Source organism: Sphaerodactylus townsendi, linkage group LG06, assembly GCF_021028975.2.
Source record: "Sphaerodactylus townsendi isolate TG3544 linkage group LG06, MPM_Stown_v2.3, whole genome shotgun sequence".
Taxonomy (NCBI): Eukaryota; Metazoa; Chordata; class Lepidosauria; order Squamata; family Sphaerodactylidae; genus Sphaerodactylus; species Sphaerodactylus townsendi.
This window is the reverse complement of record NC_059430.1, coordinates 68455954-68474372: the sequence shown is the minus strand read 5'-3', so window position 1 is coordinate 68474372 and position 18419 is coordinate 68455954. Positions and strand designations below refer to the sequence as shown.

The following is an 18419-nucleotide window of genomic DNA, read 5'->3' as shown; positions in this document are numbered from 1 at the left end:
AAATCATTAATATTTTAAATAAGATTAACAGTACCACAATCGTGAAGAGAAATCTAACTTTAATCAATTATTATTATATCAGGGTATTTTCTTCCAGTTATTTCTAATCCTAGTTGCAAGCTAAATGTACTTGGTAACTTTATAAGTTAGCTCCTGGTTTGTGTCTGATAGTAAAGTTTTCAGTCTGTATTTCGTCTGATTGAGAAGGCAATCTATGAGAACTGGTGACAATGGACCATTCTACACACAATTATAAATCTTGCACTCAAATAGAACATGTTCTGCTGTTTCTGTGCTCCCATCTAGGCAGATTCAGATCTTTGATTGATGACCTGGTGTATTTCCCTTCAATAAATGCTTAGGGTAGGAGACTTCCGATTGGAAATGGTGGCTGATGGACGTCTCTTGAGACAACTCCAGAGAATCGAGACCCAATCTTAACCATCCCGAGATGGAGGATTAATAAATATTCTCTCTCCTGGTAGAGGAGTTCAAAATTTAAGATAAGGAGCATATTGGCTGAGGAGCTAATCTCTACTCTCTACTCTATACAGGCCATACTATCAATGATAATAAGAGTAACTTGAACTAATGTATGATATAACTAATCGGCAACAAAAAAGGCCTTGCCATAATGGAATAAGTCAGTGCCATTTTGACTAACTTAAACATATGAAATAATCAAATCAAAGACTATTCTTTGGTCCTTCAACTCTGAAATGAAAACTAACTGAAACAAGAAACTTATAGATTGTACCTCAATTGGACTTTTTGCGGAGAGGACGGAGCAGCGCGTGCTAGTAAAATAACCATTGTGAAGGGTTGCACTTGATTGGCACAGTGCTCAGTTTACAAAATGAAACAAAAGAACAAGGCCAGATTCCAAAGTGAAACAAAAGAACAATTTGGAAAAGTAGAACAGGAAATGATAAACATCAAGAAAGACTTGAGAGAGAACGTGGGCCAATTCAAAAAGATTGACAAGGCCTTGAAACAAATAAAAATGGTTTTAAATGATAATGCTGAGTGCATAGGCGAAGTAGAGGATAAGATAGATACATTGAAAGATCAATTTGAGAAGCAAATGGATTATATGGCATTATTGGAATTAAAACAGAGACTTTCTTAAGAATCAGAGGTCTATCACAGGTTGAAAATGAAAATCTTCTGAAATCTTCTGAAACAAATTCTACCAATGCTATGTCAAGGCTTGGAACTTGAGGACAACGATGCTATTAAAGAAATTGACAGACTTTATTTAGTAAACTCGAAAATTGCAAGAGACAAAAAGAGACATAATTATCAACTGCATTGGGAAGAGCCTCCGAGATGAGATCCTCTGCTACCACTCAGCATTACAATCTCTAAGATAAATAAAAAAAATACTCACTGAAATGTTGGAAATGCAGACAAGAGATAGGAACATTCTTCCATTCCTGGTGGACCTGTTCAAAAATTAAAAATTATTGATCATTAATACATGCTGAAATAGAAAAAAAGAAAAACAATTTTAAAAAGAACCTTTAATTTACCTTCTGGGTCCAAATATGACAGATGATATCTTTGAAAAATCACAACTATACTTGTTATTTCATTTAATTATAGCAGCTCATCTCACCTTGGCAAAATTATGGAAAACTGACCTTCTCCCAACAATGTAACCCTTTACCCTTTTAAATAATAAATAATAAAGATATTTTTAAATGCTTAGGGTAGAGCATTATAGAGTAGAAGAGTAACAGCTCTCCTATACTATATAGACCAATTATGAAATTTCAAAATAAATGGAATATATTACTATTTTACATAAATTTAGGATAAGAGAAGTAAACTATAGAATTAGAAACTTACAAATAAATGTTTAGTGGGCACAAGTAAGAATATTTAGTAGATATGTTCTGTTAGATGATCAAAAGGAATAATTTAAAAAAAATCCTAAACTTTTGAATATATCAAAAATTTAATAAATATGAATTGCAATAGTTGGAAAAAATGTAAGATAGCAAGTTTGATATATTTTTACTGTATGGTTTGTATTATTGGTTAAAATTTTGAACAGTTTTAAAAATGGAAAAAATAACTAGACTTGATTAAAAATCGAAGAGTGATGAGAATGTGTGTCTGCAACAAAACAAGCTCAGCAATTAGTTATCCAGGTTGTTACCCAAAGTCTCTCCTTTTTAGAGTGCAGAATTAACAGGAGATTATTCTTGGCTAGCAAAAGGTTGGGCAAGTTTGGAATCTTGATTGCCTATGTCAGTGGTGGTGAACCTTTGGCACTCCAGATGTTATGGACTACAATTCCCATCATCCCCAGTTGGCCATGCTGGCAGGGGCTGATGGGAATTGTAGTACATAACATCTGGAGTGCCAAAGGTTCACCACCAAAGGCCTACGTATACAACAGTCAGCTTTCACAAGAAACTCAGAGGGGAATGAATAAAGTTTAACAATTTTTATTGAGGGATAATAGGGGTACATAAGCACACAATAAAATCAGCAGAACTCACACTCTGGCCCTTTCTGCACGGGGGGGGGGGAATACAGTACCCCAGGGACAGCAAAAACACCATCCCTGGGGTGCTGTTTGCATAGGAGGCGCTGCTGCACTGTCCTGGCCACCCCGGAGGGATGTGAAGCTGCCACTTTTTGCAAAGCAGCATCTTCGCACCTTCACGGTATGAAACGCACCAGCAGGATGCTGCCACTTTTACCGTTGCCGCCACTGACCTTCCTGTCCAGCATCGCTCTGGAGGGCTGCAGAGGGCAGTGTGGGCGGGTCCCTGCAGCCCTCCAGAGCAATGCTGGACAGGAAAGTCAGTGGAAGGGGCCGACGAGAGGTGGCTCTGTGTGGATCTGCCTCTTCGGCTGGGCAGAAAGTCAGGGCCGCTTGCACAATAGCGTGTGAATGGTTTCCAAGCCTTCACCAGCACAATTCATGCCGGTGGAGCTGCGTTCCCGCGCATGTGCGGAAACAGCCACAGTCTTAGGATATAAGCAGTTGTTAGGGGATAGGTCTGGAATAGATGAGGAATATATGGGGAGGGGAAATAAAATTATAGTAACCTGATCTTGGAGTAGAATGGTCCAATGACCAGAACTGAGTGACCTGTGTTTAGCCCTGGAGGAACAGCGCTGTGGAACAGTATCACAGACAGAGAAATGTCTGGAGATACTGAACTATAGTTACTGGGAGAGTGGACTTCTTATAGGGAAAAATGGACCCTTGGGGTTATGCAGAGTGATCCTTAATTTCCCAAAACAAAGATGCAAATGGCAGTGGGTGGAAGCCACCATTTACCCCAAATGGCTCCTTACCTTCTTGGGGTGGGGGGGGGGGGGGGGAGGAGGAGGGGGGGGGGGGGGGGGGGGGGGGGGGGGGGGGGGGGGGGGGGGGGGGGGGGGGGGGGTGGGGGGGTGGTGGGGTGGGGGGGGGGGGGGGGGGGGGGGGGGGGGGGTGGGGGGGGGGGGGGGTGTGGGGGTGGGGGGGTGGGGGGGGGGGGGGGTGGGTGGGGGGGTGGGTGGGGGGGGCGGGGGCGGGTGGGGGGGGGGGGGGGTGGGGGGGGGGGGGGGTGGGGGGGGGGGGGGGTGGGGGGGGGGGGGGGTGGGGGGGGGGGGGGGTGGGGGGGGGGGGGGGTGGGGGGGGGGGGGGGTGGGGGGGGGGGGGGGTGGGGGGGGGGGGGGGTGGGGGGGGGGGGGGGTGGGGGGGGGGGGGGGTGGGGGGGGGGGGGGGTGGGGGGGGGGGGGGGTGGGGGGGGGGGGGGGTGGGGGGGGGGGGGGGTGGGGGGGGGGGGGGGTGGGGGGGGGGGGGGGTGGGGGGGGGGGGGGGTGGGGGGGGGGGGGGGTGGGGGGGGGGGGGGGTGGGGGGGGGGGGGGGTGGGGGGGGGGGGGGGTGGGGGGGGGGGGGGGTGGGGGGGGGGGGGGGTGGGGGGGGGGGGGGGTGGGGGGGGGGGGGGGTGGGGGGGGGGGGGGGTGGGGGGGGGGGGGGGTGGGGGGGGGGGGGGGTGGGGGGGGGGGGGGGTGGGGGGGGGGGGGGGTGGGGGGGGGGGGGGGTGGGGGGGGGGGGGGGTGGGGGGGGGGGGGGGTGGGGGGGGGGGGGGGTGGGGGGGGGGGGGGGTGGGGGGGGGGGGGGGTGGGGGGGGGGGGGGGTGGGGGGGGGGGGGGGTGGGGGGGGGGGGGGGTGGGGGGGGGGGGGGGTGGGGGGGGGGGGGGGTGGGGGGGGGGGGGGGTGGGGGGGGGGGGGGGTGGGGGGGGGGGGGGGTGGGGGGGGGGGGGGGTGGGGGGGGGGGGGGGTGGGGGGGGGGGGGGGTGGGGGGGGGGGGGGGTGGGGGGGGGGGGGGGTGGGGGGGGGGGGGGGTGGGGGGGGGGGGGGGTGGGGGGGGGGGGGGGTGGGGGGGGGGGGGGGTGGGGGGGGGGGGGGGTGGGGGGGGGGGGGGGTGGGGGGGGGGGGGGGTGGGGGGGGGGGGGGGTGGGGGGGGGGGGGGGTGGGGGGGGGGGGGGGTGGGGGGGGGGGGGGGTGGGGGGGGGGGGGGGTGGGGGGGGGGGGGGGTGGGGGGGGGGGGGGGTGGGGGGGGGGGGGGGTGGGGGGGGGGGGGGGTGGGGGGGGGGGGGGGTGGGGGGGGGGGGGGGTGGGGGGGGGGGGGGGTGGGGGGGGGGGGGGGTGGGGGGGGGGGGGGGTGGGGGGGGGGGGGGGTGGGGGGGGGGGGGGGTGGGGGGGGGGGGGGGTGGGGGGGGGGGGGGGTGGGGGGGGGGGGGGGTGGGGGGGGGGGGGGGTGGGGGGGGGGGGGGGTGGGGGGGGGGGGGGGTGGGGGGGGGGGGGGGTGGGGGGGGGGGGGGGTGGGGGGGGGGGGGGGTGGGGGGGGGGGGGGGTGGGGGGGGGGGGGGGTGGGGGGGGGGGGGGGTGGGGGGGGGGGGGGGTGGGGGGGGGGGGGGGTGGGGGGGGGGGGGGGTGGGGGGGGGGGGGGGTGGGGGGGGGGGGGGGTGGGGGGGGGGGGGGGTGGGGGGGGGGGGGGGTGGGGGGGGGGGGGGGTGGGGGGGGGGGGGGGTGGGGGGGGGGGGGGGTGGGGGGGGGGGGGGGTGGGGGGGGGGGGGGGTGGGGGGGGGGGGGGGTGGGGGGGGGGGGGGGTGGGGGGGGGGGGGGGTGGGGGGGGGGGGGGGTGGGGGGGGGGGGGGGTGGGGGGGGGGGGGGGTGGGGGGGGGGGGGGGTGGGGGGGGGGGGGGGTGGGGGGGGGGGGGGGTGGGGGGGGGGGGGGGTGGGGGGGGGGGGGGGTGGGGGGGGGGGGGGGTGGGGGGGGGGGGGGGTGGGGGGGGGGGGGGGTGGGGGGGGGGGGGGGTGGGGGGGGGGGGGGGTGGGGGGGGGGGGGGGTGGGGGGGGGGGGGGGTGGGGGGGGGGGGGGGTGGGGGGGGGGGGGGGTGGGGGGGGGGGGGGGTGGGGGGGGGGGGGGGTGGGGGGGGGGGGGGGTGGGGGGGGGGGGGGGTGGGGGGGGGGGGGGGTGGGGGGGGGGGGGGGTGGGGGGGGGGGGGGGTGGGGGGGGGGGGGGGTGGGGGGGGGGGGGGGTGGGGGGGGGGGGGGGTGGGGGGGGGGGGGGGTGGGGGGGGGGGGGGGTGGGGGGGGGGGGGGGTGGGGGGGGGGGGGGGTGGGGGGGGGGGGGGGTGGGGGGGGGGGGGGGTGGGGGGGGGGGGGGGTGGGGGGGGGGGGGGGTGGGGGGGGGGGGGGGTGGGGGGGGGGGGGGGTGGGGGGGGGGGGGGGTGGGGGGGGGGGGGGGTGGGGGGGGGGGGGGGTGGGGGGGGGGGGGGGTGGGGGGGGGGGGGGGTGGGGGGGGGGGGGGGTGGGGGGGGGGGGGGGTGGGGGGGGGGGGGGGTGGGGGGGGGGGGGGGTGGGGGGGGGGGGGGGTGGGGGGGGGGGGGGGTGGGGGGGGGGGGGGGTGGGGGGGGGGGGGGGTGGGGGGGGGGGGGGGTGGGGGGGGGGGGGGGTGGGGGGGGGGGGGGGTGGGGGGGGGGGGGGGTGGGGGGGGGGGGGGGTGGGGGGGGGGGGGGGTGGGGGGGGGGGGGGGTGGGGGGGGGGGGGGGTGGGGGGGGGGGGGGGTGGGGGGGGGGGGGGGTGGGGGGGGGGGGGGGTGGGGGGGGGGGGGGGTGGGGGGGGGGGGGGGTGGGGGGGGGGGGGGGTGGGGGGGGGGGGGGGTGGGGGGGGGGGGGGGTGGGGGGGGGGGGGGGTGGGGGGGGGGGGGGGTGGGGGGGGGGGGGGGTGGGGGGGGGGGGGGGTGGGGGGGGGGGGGGGTGGGGGGGGGGGGGGGTGGGGGGGGGGGGGGGTGGGGGGGGGGGGGGGTGGGGGGGGGGGGGGGTGGGGGGGGGGGGGGGTGGGGGGGGGGGGGGGTGGGGGGGGGGGGGGGTGGGGGGGGGGGGGGGTGGGGGGGGGGGGGGGTGGGGGGGGGGGGGGGTGGGGGGGGGGGGGGGTGGGGGGGGGGGGGGGTGGGGGGGGGGGGGGGTGGGGGGGGGGGGGGGTGGGGGGGGGGGGGGGTGGGGGGGGGGGGGGGTGGGGGGGGGGGGGGGTGGGGGGGGGGGGGGGTGGGGGGGGGGGGGGGTGGGGGGGGGGGGGGGTGGGGGGGGGGGGGGGTGGGGGGGGGGGGGGGTGGGGGGGGGGGGGGGTGGGGGGGGGGGGGGGTGGGGGGGGGGGGGGGTGGGGGGGGGGGGGGGTGGGGGGGGGGGGGGGTGGGGGGGGGGGGGGGTGGGGGGGGGGGGGGGTGGGGGGGGGGGGGGGTGGGGGGGGGGGGGGGTGGGGGGGGGGGGGGGTGGGGGGGGGGGGGGGTGGGGGGGGGGGGGGGTGGGGGGGGGGGGGGGTGGGGGGGGGGGGGGGTGGGGGGGGGGGGGGGTGGGGGGGGGGGGGGGTGGGGGGGGGGGGGGGTGGGGGGGGGGGGGGGTGGGGGGGGGGGGGGGTGGGGGGGGGGGGGGGTGGGGGGGGGGGGGGGTGGGGGGGGGGGGGGGTGGGGGGGGGGGGGGGTGGGGGGGGGGGGGGGTGGGGGGGGGGGGGGGTGGGGGGGGGGGGGGGTGGGGGGGGGGGGGGGTGGGGGGGGGGGGGGGTGGGGGGGGGGGGGGGTGGGGGGGGGGGGGGGTGGGGGGGGGGGGGGGTGGGGGGGGGGGGGGGTGGGGGGGGGGGGGGGTGGGGGGGGGGGGGGGTGGGGGGGGGGGGGGGTGGGGGGGGGGGGGGGTGGGGGGGGGGGGGGGTGGGGGGGGGGGGGGGTGGGGGGGGGGGGGGGTGGGGGGGGGGGGGGGTGGGGGGGGGGGGGGGTGGGGGGGGGGGGGGGTGGGGGGGGGGGGGGGTGGGGGGGGGGGGGGGTGGGGGGGGGGGGGGGTGGGGGGGGGGGGGGGTGGGGGGGGGGGGGGGTGGGGGGGGGGGGGGGTGGGGGGGGGGGGGGGTGGGGGGGGGGGGGGGTGGGGGGGGGGGGGGGTGGGGGGGGGGGGGGGTGGGGGGGGGGGGGGGTGGGGGGGGGGGGGGGTGGGGGGGGGGGGGGGTGGGGGGGGGGGGGGGTGGGGGGGGGGGGGGGTGGGGGGGGGGGGGGGTGGGGGGGGGGGGGGGTGGGGGGGGGGGGGGGTGGGGGGGGGGGGGGGTGGGGGGGGGGGGGGGTGGGGGGGGGGGGGGGTGGGGGGGGGGGGGGGTGGGGGGGGGGGGGGGTGGGGGGGGGGGGGGGTGGGGGGGGGGGGGGGTGGGGGGGGGGGGGGGTGGGGGGGGGGGGGGGTGGGGGGGGGGGGGGGTGGGGGGGGGGGGGGGTGGGGGGGGGGGGGGGTGGGGGGGGGGGGGGGTGGGGGGGGGGGGGGGTGGGGGGGGGGGGGGGTGGGGGGGGGGGGGGGTGGGGGGGGGGGGGGGTGGGGGGGGGGGGGGGTGGGGGGGGGGGGGGGTGGGGGGGGGGGGGGGTGGGGGGGGGGGGGGGTGGGGGGGGGGGGGGGTGGGGGGGGGGGGGGGTGGGGGGGGGGGGGGGTGGGGGGGGGGGGGGGTGGGGGGGGGGGGGGGTGGGGGGGGGGGGGGGTGGGGGGGGGGGGGGGTGGGGGGGGGGGGGGGTGGGGGGGGGGGGGGGTGGGGGGGGGGGGGGGTGGGGGGGGGGGGGGGTGGGGGGGGGGGGGGGTGGGGGGGGGGGGGGGTGGGGGGGGGGGGGGGTGGGGGGGGGGGGGGGTGGGGGGGGGGGGGGGTGGGGGGGGGGGGGGGTGGGGGGGGGGGGGGGTGGGGGGGGGGGGGGGTGGGGGGGGGGGGGGGTGGGGGGGGGGGGGGGTGGGGGGGGGGGGGGGTGGGGGGGGGGGGGGGTGGGGGGGGGGGGGGGTGGGGGGGGGGGGGGGTGGGGGGGGGGGGGGGTGGGGGGGGGGGGGGGTGGGGGGGGGGGGGGGTGGGGGGGGGGGGGGGTGGGGGGGGGGGGGGGTGGGGGGGGGGGGGGGTGGGGGGGGGGGGGGGTGGGGGGGGGGGGGGGTGGGGGGGGGGGGGGGTGGGGGGGGGGGGGGGTGGGGGGGGGGGGGGGTGGGGGGGGGGGGGGGTGGGGGGGGGGGGGGGTGGGGGGGGGGGGGGGTGGGGGGGGGGGGGGGTGGGGGGGGGGGGGGGTGGGGGGGGGGGGGGGTGGGGGGGGGGGGGGGTGGGGGGGGGGGGGGGTGGGGGGGGGGGGGGGTGGGGGGGGGGGGGGGTGGGGGGGGGGGGGGGTGGGGGGGGGGGGGGGTGGGGGGGGGGGGGGGTGGGGGGGGGGGGGGGTGGGGGGGGGGGGGGGTGGGGGGGGGGGGGGGTGGGGGGGGGGGGGGGTGGGGGGGGGGGGGGGTGGGGGGGGGGGGGGGTGGGGGGGGGGGGGGGTGGGGGGGGGGGGGGGTGGGGGGGGGGGGGGGTGGGGGGGGGGGGGGGTGGGGGGGGGGGGGGGTGGGGGGGGGGGGGGGTGGGGGGGGGGGGGGGTGGGGGGGGGGGGGGGTGGGGGGGGGGGGGGGTGGGGGGGGGGGGGGGTGGGGGGGGGGGGGGGTGGGGGGGGGGGGGGGTGGGGGGGGGGGGGGGTGGGGGGGGGGGGGGGTGGGGGGGGGGGGGGGTGGGGGGGGGGGGGGGTGGGGGGGGGGGGGGGTGGGGGGGGGGGGGGGTGGGGGGGGGGGGGGGTGGGGGGGGGGGGGGGTGGGGGGGGGGGGGGGTGGGGGGGGGGGGGGGTGGGGGGGGGGGGGGGTGGGGGGGGGGGGGGGTGGGGGGGGGGGGGGGTGGGGGGGGGGGGGGGTGGGGGGGGGGGGGGGTGGGGGGGGGGGGGGGTGGGGGGGGGGGGGGGTGGGGGGGGGGGGGGGTGGGGGGGGGGGGGGGTGGGGGGGGGGGGGGGTGGGGGGGGGGGGGGGTGGGGGGGGGGGGGGGTGGGGGGGGGGGGGGGTGGGGGGGGGGGGGGGTGGGGGGGGGGGGGGGTGGGGGGGGGGGGGGGTGGGGGGGGGGGGGGGTGGGGGGGGGGGGGGGTGGGGGGGGGGGGGGGTGGGGGGGGGGGGGGGTGGGGGGGGGGGGGGGTGGGGGGGGGGGGGGGTGGGGGGGGGGGGGGGTGGGGGGGGGGGGGGGTGGGGGGGGGGGGGGGTGGGGGGGGGGGGGGGTGGGGGGGGGGGGGGGTGGGGGGGGGGGGGGGTGGGGGGGGGGGGGGGTGGGGGGGGGGGGGGGTGGGGGGGGGGGGGGGTGGGGGGGGGGGGGGGTGGGGGGGGGGGGGGGTGGGGGGGGGGGGGGGTGGGGGGGGGGGGGGGTGGGGGGGGGGGGGGGTGGGGGGGGGGGGGGGTGGGGGGGGGGGGGGGTGGGGGGGGGGGGGGGTGGGGGGGGGGGGGGGTGGGGGGGGGGGGGGGTGGGGGGGGGGGGGGGTGGGGGGGGGGGGGGGTGGGGGGGGGGGGGGGTGGGGGGGGGGGGGGGTGGGGGGGGGGGGGGGTGGGGGGGGGGGGGGGTGGGGGGGGGGGGGGGTGGGGGGGGGGGGGGGTGGGGGGGGGGGGGGGTGGGGGGGGGGGGGGGTGGGGGGGGGGGGGGGTGGGGGGGGGGGGGGGTGGGGGGGGGGGGGGGTGGGGGGGGGGGGGGGTGGGGGGGGGGGGGGGTGGGGGGGGGGGGGGGTGGGGGGGGGGGGGGGTGGGGGGGGGGGGGGGTGGGGGGGGGGGGGGGTGGGGGGGGGGGGGGGTGGGGGGGGGGGGGGGTGGGGGGGGGGGGGGGTGGGGGGGGGGGGGGGTGGGGGGGGGGGGGGGTGGGGGGGGGGGGGGGTGGGGGGGGGGGGGGGTGGGGGGGGGGGGGGGTGGGGGGGGGGGGGGGTGGGGGGGGGGGGGGGTGGGGGGGGGGGGGGGTGGGGGGGGGGGGGGGTGGGGGGGGGGGGGGGTGGGGGGGGGGGGGGGTGGGGGGGGGGGGGGGTGGGGGGGGGGGGGGGTGGGGGGGGGGGGGGGTGGGGGGGGGGGGGGGTGGGGGGGGGGGGGGGTGGGGGGGGGGGGGGGTGGGGGGGGGGGGGGGTGGGGGGGGGGGGGGGTGGGGGGGGGGGGGGGTGGGGGGGGGGGGGGGTGGGGGGGGGGGGGGGTGGGGGGGGGGGGGGGTGGGGGGGGGGGGGGGTGGGGGGGGGGGGGGGTGGGGGGGGGGGGGGGTGGGGGGGGGGGGGGGTGGGGGGGGGGGGGGGTGGGGGGGGGGGGGGGTGGGGGGGGGGGGGGGTGGGGGGGGGGGGGGGTGGGGGGGGGGGGGGGTGGGGGGGGGGGGGGGTGGGGGGGGGGGGGGGTGGGGGGGGGGGGGGGTGGGGGGGGGGGGGGGTGGGGGGGGGGGGGGGTGGGGGGGGGGGGGGGTGGGGGGGGGGGGGGGTGGGGGGGGGGGGGGGTGGGGGGGGGGGGGGGTGGGGGGGGGGGGGGGTGGGGGGGGGGGGGGGTGGGGGGGGGGGGGGGTGGGGGGGGGGGGGGGTGGGGGGGGGGGGGGGTGGGGGGGGGGGGGGGTGGGGGGGGGGGGGGGTGGGGGGGGGGGGGGGTGGGGGGGGGGGGGGGTGGGGGGGGGGGGGGGTGGGGGGGGGGGGGGGTGGGGGGGGGGGGGGGTGGGGGGGGGGGGGGGTGGGGGGGGGGGGGGGTGGGGGGGGGGGGGGGTGGGGGGGGGGGGGGGTGGGGGGGGGGGGGGGTGGGGGGGGGGGGGGGTGGGGGGGGGGGGGGGTGGGGGGGGGGGGGGGTGGGGGGGGGGGGGGGTGGGGGGGGGGGGGGGTGGGGGGGGGGGGGGGTGGGGGGGGGGGGGGGTGGGGGGGGGGGGGGGTGGGGGGGGGGGGGGGTGGGGGGGGGGGGGGGTGGGGGGGGGGGGGGGTGGGGGGGGGGGGGGGTGGGGGGGGGGGGGGGTGGGGGGGGGGGGGGGTGGGGGGGGGGGGGGGTGGGGGGGGGGGGGGGTGGGGGGGGGGGGGGGTGGGGGGGGGGGGGGGTGGGGGGGGGGGGGGGTGGGGGGGGGGGGGGGTGGGGGGGGGGGGGGGTGGGGGGGGGGGGGGGTGGGGGGGGGGGGGGGTGGGGGGGGGGGGGGGTGGGGGGGGGGGGGGGTGGGGGGGGGGGGGGGTGGGGGGGGGGGGGGGTGGGGGGGGGGGGGGGTGGGGGGGGGGGGGGGTGGGGGGGGGGGGGGGTGGGGGGGGGGGGGGGTGGGGGGGGGGGGGGGTGGGGGGGGGGGGGGGTGGGGGGGGGGGGGGGTGGGGGGGGGGGGGGGTGGGGGGGGGGGGGGGTGGGGGGGGGGGGGGGTGGGGGGGGGGGGGGGTGGGGGGGGGGGGGGGTGGGGGGGGGGGGGGGTGGGGGGGGGGGGGGGTGGGGGGGGGGGGGGGTGGGGGGGGGGGGGGGTGGGGGGGGGGGGGGGTGGGGGGGGGGGGGGGTGGGGGGGGGGGGGGGTGGGGGGGGGGGGGGGTGGGGGGGGGGGGGGGTGGGGGGGGGGGGGGGTGGGGGGGGGGGGGGGTGGGGGGGGGGGGGGGTGGGGGGGGGGGGGGGTGGGGGGGGGGGGGGGTGGGGGGGGGGGGGGGTGGGGGGGGGGGGGGGTGGGGGGGGGGGGGGGTGGGGGGGGGGGGGGGTGGGGGGGGGGGGGGGTGGGGGGGGGGGGGGGTGGGGGGGGGGGGGGGTGGGGGGGGGGGGGGGTGGGGGGGGGGGGGGGTGGGGGGGGGGGGGGGTGGGGGGGGGGGGGGGTGGGGGGGGGGGGGGGTGGGGGGGGGGGGGGGTGGGGGGGGGGGGGGGTGGGGGGGGGGGGGGGTGGGGGGGGGGGGGGGTGGGGGGGGGGGGGGGTGGGGGGGGGGGGGGGTGGGGGGGGGGGGGGGTGGGGGGGGGGGGGGGTGGGGGGGGGGGGGGGTGGGGGGGGGGGGGGGTGGGGGGGGGGGGGGGTGGGGGGGGGGGGGGGTGGGGGGGGGGGGGGGTGGGGGGGGGGGGGGGTGGGGGGGGGGGGGGGTGGGGGGGGGGGGGGGTGGGGGGGGGGGGGGGTGGGGGGGGGGGGGGGTGGGGGGGGGGGGGGGTGGGGGGGGGGGGGGGTGGGGGGGGGGGGGGGTGGGGGGGGGGGGGGGTGGGGGGGGGGGGGGGTGGGGGGGGGGGGGGGTGGGGGGGGGGGGGGGTGGGGGGGGGGGGGGGTGGGGGGGGGGGGGGGTGGGGGGGGGGGGGGGTGGGGGGGGGGGGGGGTGGGGGGGGGGGGGGGTGGGGGGGGGGGGGGGTGGGGGGGGGGGGGGGTGGGGGGGGGGGGGGGTGGGGGGGGGGGGGGGTGGGGGGGGGGGGGGGTGGGGGGGGGGGGGGGTGGGGGGGGGGGGGGGTGGGGGGGGGGGGGGGTGGGGGGGGGGGGGGGTGGGGGGGGGGGGGGGTGGGGGGGGGGGGGGGTGGGGGGGGGGGGGGGTGGGGGGGGGGGGGGGTGGGGGGGGGGGGGGGTGGGGGGGGGGGGGGGTGGGGGGGGGGGGGGGTGGGGGGGGGGGGGGGTGGGGGGGGGGGGGGGTGGGGGGGGGGGGGGGTGGGGGGGGGGGGGGGTGGGGGGGGGGGGGGGTGGGGGGGGGGGGGGGTGGGGGGGGGGGGGGGTGGGGGGGGGGGGGGGTGGGGGGGGGGGGGGGTGGGGGGGGGGGGGGGTGGGGGGGGGGGGGGGTGGGGGGGGGGGGGGGTGGGGGGGGGGGGGGGTGGGGGGGGGGGGGGGTGGGGGGGGGGGGGGGTGGGGGGGGGGGGGGGTGGGGGGGGGGGGGGGTGGGGGGGGGGGGGGGTGGGGGGGGGGGGGGGTGGGGGGGGGGGGGGGTGGGGGGGGGGGGGGGTGGGGGGGGGGGGGGGTGGGGGGGGGGGGGGGTGGGGGGGGGGGGGGGTGGGGGGGGGGGGGGGTGGGGGGGGGGGGGGGTGGGGGGGGGGGGGGGTGGGGGGGGGGGGGGGTGGGGGGGGGGGGGGGTGGGGGGGGGGGGGGGTGGGGGGGGGGGGGGGTGGGGGGGGGGGGGGGTGGGGGGGGGGGGGGGTGGGGGGGGGGGGGGGTGGGGGGGGGGGGGGGTGGGGGGGGGGGGGGGTGGGGGGGGGGGGGGGTGGGGGGGGGGGGGGGTGGGGGGGGGGGGGGGTGGGGGGGGGGGGGGGTGGGGGGGGGGGGGGGTGGGGGGGGGGGGGGGTGGGGGGGGGGGGGGGTGGGGGGGGGGGGGGGTGGGGGGGGGGGGGGGTGGGGGGGGGGGGGGGTGGGGGGGGGGGGGGGTGGGGGGGGGGGGGGGTGGGGGGGGGGGGGGGTGGGGGGGGGGGGGGGTGGGGGGGGGGGGGGGTGGGGGGGGGGGGGGGTGGGGGGGGGGGGGGGTGGGGGGGGGGGGGGGTGGGGGGGGGGGGGGGTGGGGGGGGGGGGGGGTGGGGGGGGGGGGGGGTGGGGGGGGGGGGGGGTGGGGGGGGGGGGGGGTGGGGGGGGGGGGGGGTGGGGGGGGGGGGGGGTGGGGGGGGGGGGGGGTGGGGGGGGGGGGGGGTGGGGGGGGGGGGGGGTGGGGGGGGGGGGGGGTGGGGGGGGGGGGGGGTGGGGGGGGGGGGGGGTGGGGGGGGGGGGGGGTGGGGGGGGGGGGGGGTGGGGGGGGGGGGGGGTGGGGGGGGGGGGGGGTGGGGGGGGGGGGGGGTGGGGGGGGGGGGGGGTGGGGGGGGGGGGGGGTGGGGGGGGGGGGGGGTGGGGGGGGGGGGGGGTGGGGGGGGGGGGGGGTGGGGGGGGGGGGGGGTGGGGGGGGGGGGGGGTGGGGGGGGGGGGGGGTGGGGGGGGGGGGGGGTGGGGGGGGGGGGGGGTGGGGGGGGGGGGGGGTGGGGGGGGGGGGGGGTGGGGGGGGGGGGGGGTGGGGGGGGGGGGGGGTGGGGGGGGGGGGGGGTGGGGGGGGGGGGGGGTGGGGGGGGGGGGGGGTGGGGGGGGGGGGGGGTGGGGGGGGGGGGGGGTGGGGGGGGGGGGGGGTGGGGGGGGGGGGGGGTGGGGGGGGGGGGGGGTGGGGGGGGGGGGGGGTGGGGGGGGGGGGGGGTGGGGGGGGGGGGGGGTGGGGGGGGGGGGGGGTGGGGGGGGGGGGGGGTGGGGGGGGGGGGGGGTGGGGGGGGGGGGGGGTGGGGGGGGGGGGGGGTGGGGGGGGGGGGGGGTGGGGGGGGGGGGGGGTGGGGGGGGGGGGGGGTGGGGGGGGGGGGGGGTGGGGGGGGGGGGGGGTGGGGGGGGGGGGGGGTGGGGGGGGGGGGGGGTGGGGGGGGGGGGGGGTGGGGGGGGGGGGGGGTGGGGGGGGGGGGGGGTGGGGGGGGGGGGGGGTGGGGGGGGGGGGGGGTGGGGGGGGGGGGGGGTGGGGGGGGGGGGGGGTGGGGGGGGGGGGGGGTGGGGGGGGGGGGGGGTGGGGGGGGGGGGGGGTGGGGGGGGGGGGGGGTGGGGGGGGGGGGGGGTGGGGGGGGGGGGGGGTGGGGGGGGGGGGGGGTGGGGGGGGGGGGGGGTGGGGGGGGGGGGGGGTGGGGGGGGGGGGGGGTGGGGGGGGGGGGGGGTGGGGGGGGGGGGGGGTGGGGGGGGGGGGGGGTGGGGGGGGGGGGGGGTGGGGGGGGGGGGGGGTGGGGGGGGGGGGGGGTGGGGGGGGGGGGGGGTGGGGGGGGGGGGGGGTGGGGGGGGGGGGGGGTGGGGGGGGGGGGGGGTGGGGGGGGGGGGGGGTGGGGGGGGGGGGGGGTGGGGGGGGGGGGGGGTGGGGGGGGGGGGGGGTGGGGGGGGGGGGGGGTGGGGGGGGGGGGGGGTGGGGGGGGGGGGGGGTGGGGGGGGGGGGGGGTGGGGGGGGGGGGGGGTGGGGGGGGGGGGGGGTGGGGGGGGGGGGGGGTGGGGGGGGGGGGGGGTGGGGGGGGGGGGGGGTGGGGGGGGGGGGGGGTGGGGGGGGGGGGGGGTGGGGGGGGGGGGGGGTGGGGGGGGGGGGGGGTGGGGGGGGGGGGGGGTGGGGGGGGGGGGGGGTGGGGGGGGGGGGGGGTGGGGGGGGGGGGGGGTGGGGGGGGGGGGGGGTGGGGGGGGGGGGGGGTGGGGGGGGGGGGGGGTGGGGGGGGGGGGGGGTGGGGGGGGGGGGGGGTGGGGGGGGGGGGGGGTGGGGGGGGGGGGGGGTGGGGGGGGGGGGGGGTGGGGGGGGGGGGGGGTGGGGGGGGGGGGGGGTGGGGGGGGGGGGGGGTGGGGGGGGGGGGGGGTGGGGGGGGGGGGGGGTGGGGGGGGGGGGGGGTGGGGGGGGGGGGGGGTGGGGGGGGGGGGGGGTGGGGGGGGGGGGGGGTGGGGGGGGGGGGGGGTGGGGGGGGGGGGGGGTGGGGGGGGGGGGGGGTGGGGGGGGGGGGGGGTGGGGGGGGGGGGGGGTGGGGGGGGGGGGGGGTGGGGGGGGGGGGGGGTGGGGGGGGGGGGGGGTGGGGGGGGGGGGGGGTGGGGGGGGGGGGGGGTGGGGGGGGGGGGGGGTGGGGGGGGGGGGGGGTGGGGGGGGGGGGGGGTGGGGGGGGGGGGGGGTGGGGGGGGGGGGGGGTGGGGGGGGGGGGGGGTGGGGGGGGGGGGGGGTGGGGGGGGGGGGGGGTGGGGGGGGGGGGGGGTGGGGGGGGGGGGGGGTGGGGGGGGGGGGGGGTGGGGGGGGGGGGGGGTGGGGGGGGGGGGGGGTGGGGGGGGGGGGGGGTGGGGGGGGGGGGGGGTGGGGGGGGGGGGGGGTGGGGGGGGGGGGGGGTGGGGGGGGGGGGGGGTGGGGGGGGGGGGGGGTGGGGGGGGGGGGGGGTGGGGGGGGGGGGGGGTGGGGGGGGGGGGGGGTGGGGGGGGGGGGGGGTGGGGGGGGGGGGGGGTGGGGGGGGGGGGGGGTGGGGGGGGGGGGGGGTGGGGGGGGGGGGGGGTGGGGGGGGGGGGGGGTGGGGGGGGGGGGGGGTGGGGGGGGGGGGGGGTGGGGGGGGGGGGGGGTGGGGGGGGGGGGGGGTGGGGGGGGGGGGGGGTGGGGGGGGGGGGGGGTGGGGGGGGGGGGGGGTGGGGGGGGGGGGGGGTGGGGGGGGGGGGGGGTGGGGGGGGGGGGGGGTGGGGGGGGGGGGGGGTGGGGGGGGGGGGGGGTGGGGGGGGGGGGGGGTGGGGGGGGGGGGGGGTGGGGGGGGGGGGGGGTGGGGGGGGGGGGGGGTGGGGGGGGGGGGGGGTGGGGGGGGGGGGGGGTGGGGGGGGGGGGGGGTGGGGGGGGGGGGGGGTGGGGGGGGGGGGGGGTGGGGGGGGGGGGGGGTGGGGGGGGGGGGGGGTGGGGGGGGGGGGGGGTGGGGGGGGGGGGGGGTGGGGGGGGGGGGGGGTGGGGGGGGGGGGGGGTGGGGGGGGGGGGGGGTGGGGGGGGGGGGGGGTGGGGGGGGGGGGGGGTGGGGGGGGGGGGGGGTGGGGGGGGGGGGGGGTGGGGGGGGGGGGGGGTGGGGGGGGGGGGGGGTGGGGGGGGGGGGGGGTGGGGGGGGGGGGGGGTGGGGGGGGGGGGGGGTGGGGGGGGGGGGGGGTGGGGGGGGGGGGGGGTGGGGGGGGGGGGGGGTGGGGGGGGGGGGGGGTGGGGGGGGGGGGGGGTGGGGGGGGGGGGGGGTGGGGGGGGGGGGGGGTGGGGGGGGGGGGGGGTGGGGGGGGGGGGGGGTGGGGGGGGGGGGGGGTGGGGGGGGGGGGGGGTGGGGGGGGGGGGGGGTGGGGGGGGGGGGGGGTGGGGGGGGGGGGGGGTGGGGGGGGGGGGGGGTGGGGGGGGGGGGGGGTGGGGGGGGGGGGGGGTGGGGGGGGGGGGGGGTGGGGGGGGGGGGGGGTGGGGGGGGGGGGGGGTGGGGGGGGGGGGGGGTGGGGGGGGGGGGGGGTGGGGGGGGGGGGGGGTGGGGGGGGGGGGGGGTGGGGGGGGGGGGGGGTGGGGGGGGGGGGGGGTGGGGGGGGGGGGGGGTGGGGGGGGGGGGGGGTGGGGGGGGGGGGGGGTGGGGGGGGGGGGGGGTGGGGGGGGGGGGGGGTGGGGGGGGGGGGGGGTGGGGGGGGGGGGGGGTGGGGGGGGGGGGGGGTGGGGGGGGGGGGGGGTGGGGGGGGGGGGGGGTGGGGGGGGGGGGGGGTGGGGGGGGGGGGGGGTGGGGGGGGGGGGGGGTGGGGGGGGGGGGGGGTGGGGGGGGGGGGGGGTGGGGGGGGGGGGGGGTGGGGGGGGGGGGGGGTGGGGGGGGGGGGGGGTGGGGGGGGGGGGGGGTGGGGGGGGGGGGGGGTGGGGGGGGGGGGGGGTGGGGGGGGGGGGGGGTGGGGGGGGGGGGGGGTGGGGGGGGGGGGGGGTGGGGGGGGGGGGGGGTGGGGGGGGGGGGGGGTGGGGGGGGGGGGGGGTGGGGGGGGGGGGGGGTGGGGGGGGGGGGGGGTGGGGGGGGGGGGGGGTGGGGGGGGGGGGGGGTGGGGGGGGGGGGGGGTGGGGGGGGGGGGGGGTGGGGGGGGGGGGGGGTGGGGGGGGGGGGGGGTGGGGGGGGGGGGGGGTGGGGGGGGGGGGGGGTGGGGGGGGGGGGGGGTGGGGGGGGGGGGGGGTGGGGGGGGGGGGGGGTGGGGGGGGGGGGGGGTGGGGGGGGGGGGGGGTGGGGGGGGGGGGGGGTGGGGGGGGGGGGGGGTGGGGGGGGGGGGGGGTGGGGGGGGGGGGGGGTGGGGGGGGGGGGGGGTGGGGGGGGGGGGGGGTGGGGGGGGGGGGGGGTGGGGGGGGGGGGGGGTGGGGGGGGGGGGGGGTGGGGGGGGGGGGGGGTGGGGGGGGGGGGGGGTGGGGGGGGGGGGGGGTGGGGGGGGGGGGGGGTGGGGGGGGGGGGGGGTGGGGGGGGGGGGGGGTGGGGGGGGGGGGGGGTGGGGGGGGGGAGGGGGGGGGGGGGGGGGTGGGGTGGGGGGGGGGTGGGGGGGGGGGGGGAGGGGTGGGGGGGGGGGGGTGGGGGGGGGGGGGGGGAGGGAGGGGGGGAGGTGGGGGGGGGGGGGGGTGGTTGGTTCCACAACCATCTGCTCTAAGCCACAGTCATTTAGCATATCCGGGAATACATCCACAAGCTCTTGCCTGAAACAAATATTCATCTTT

The 18419-nt window shown here is 83.5% G+C and overlaps 1 protein-coding gene across 1 annotated transcript; it reads right to left on the bottom strand.

Annotated features, from left to right (window-relative positions):
* Window positions 1-17158: 17158 nt before the first annotated feature.
* LOC125434768 (basic proline-rich protein-like) lies at window positions 17159-18181 on the bottom strand (the record flags this gene model as incomplete). Its single annotated transcript, XM_048500450.1, has 1 exon — window positions 17159-18181. A coding segment is annotated over one exon (1023 nt), but the record flags the coding sequence as incomplete, so codon positions are not given.
* Window positions 18182-18419: the final 238 nt, after the last annotated feature.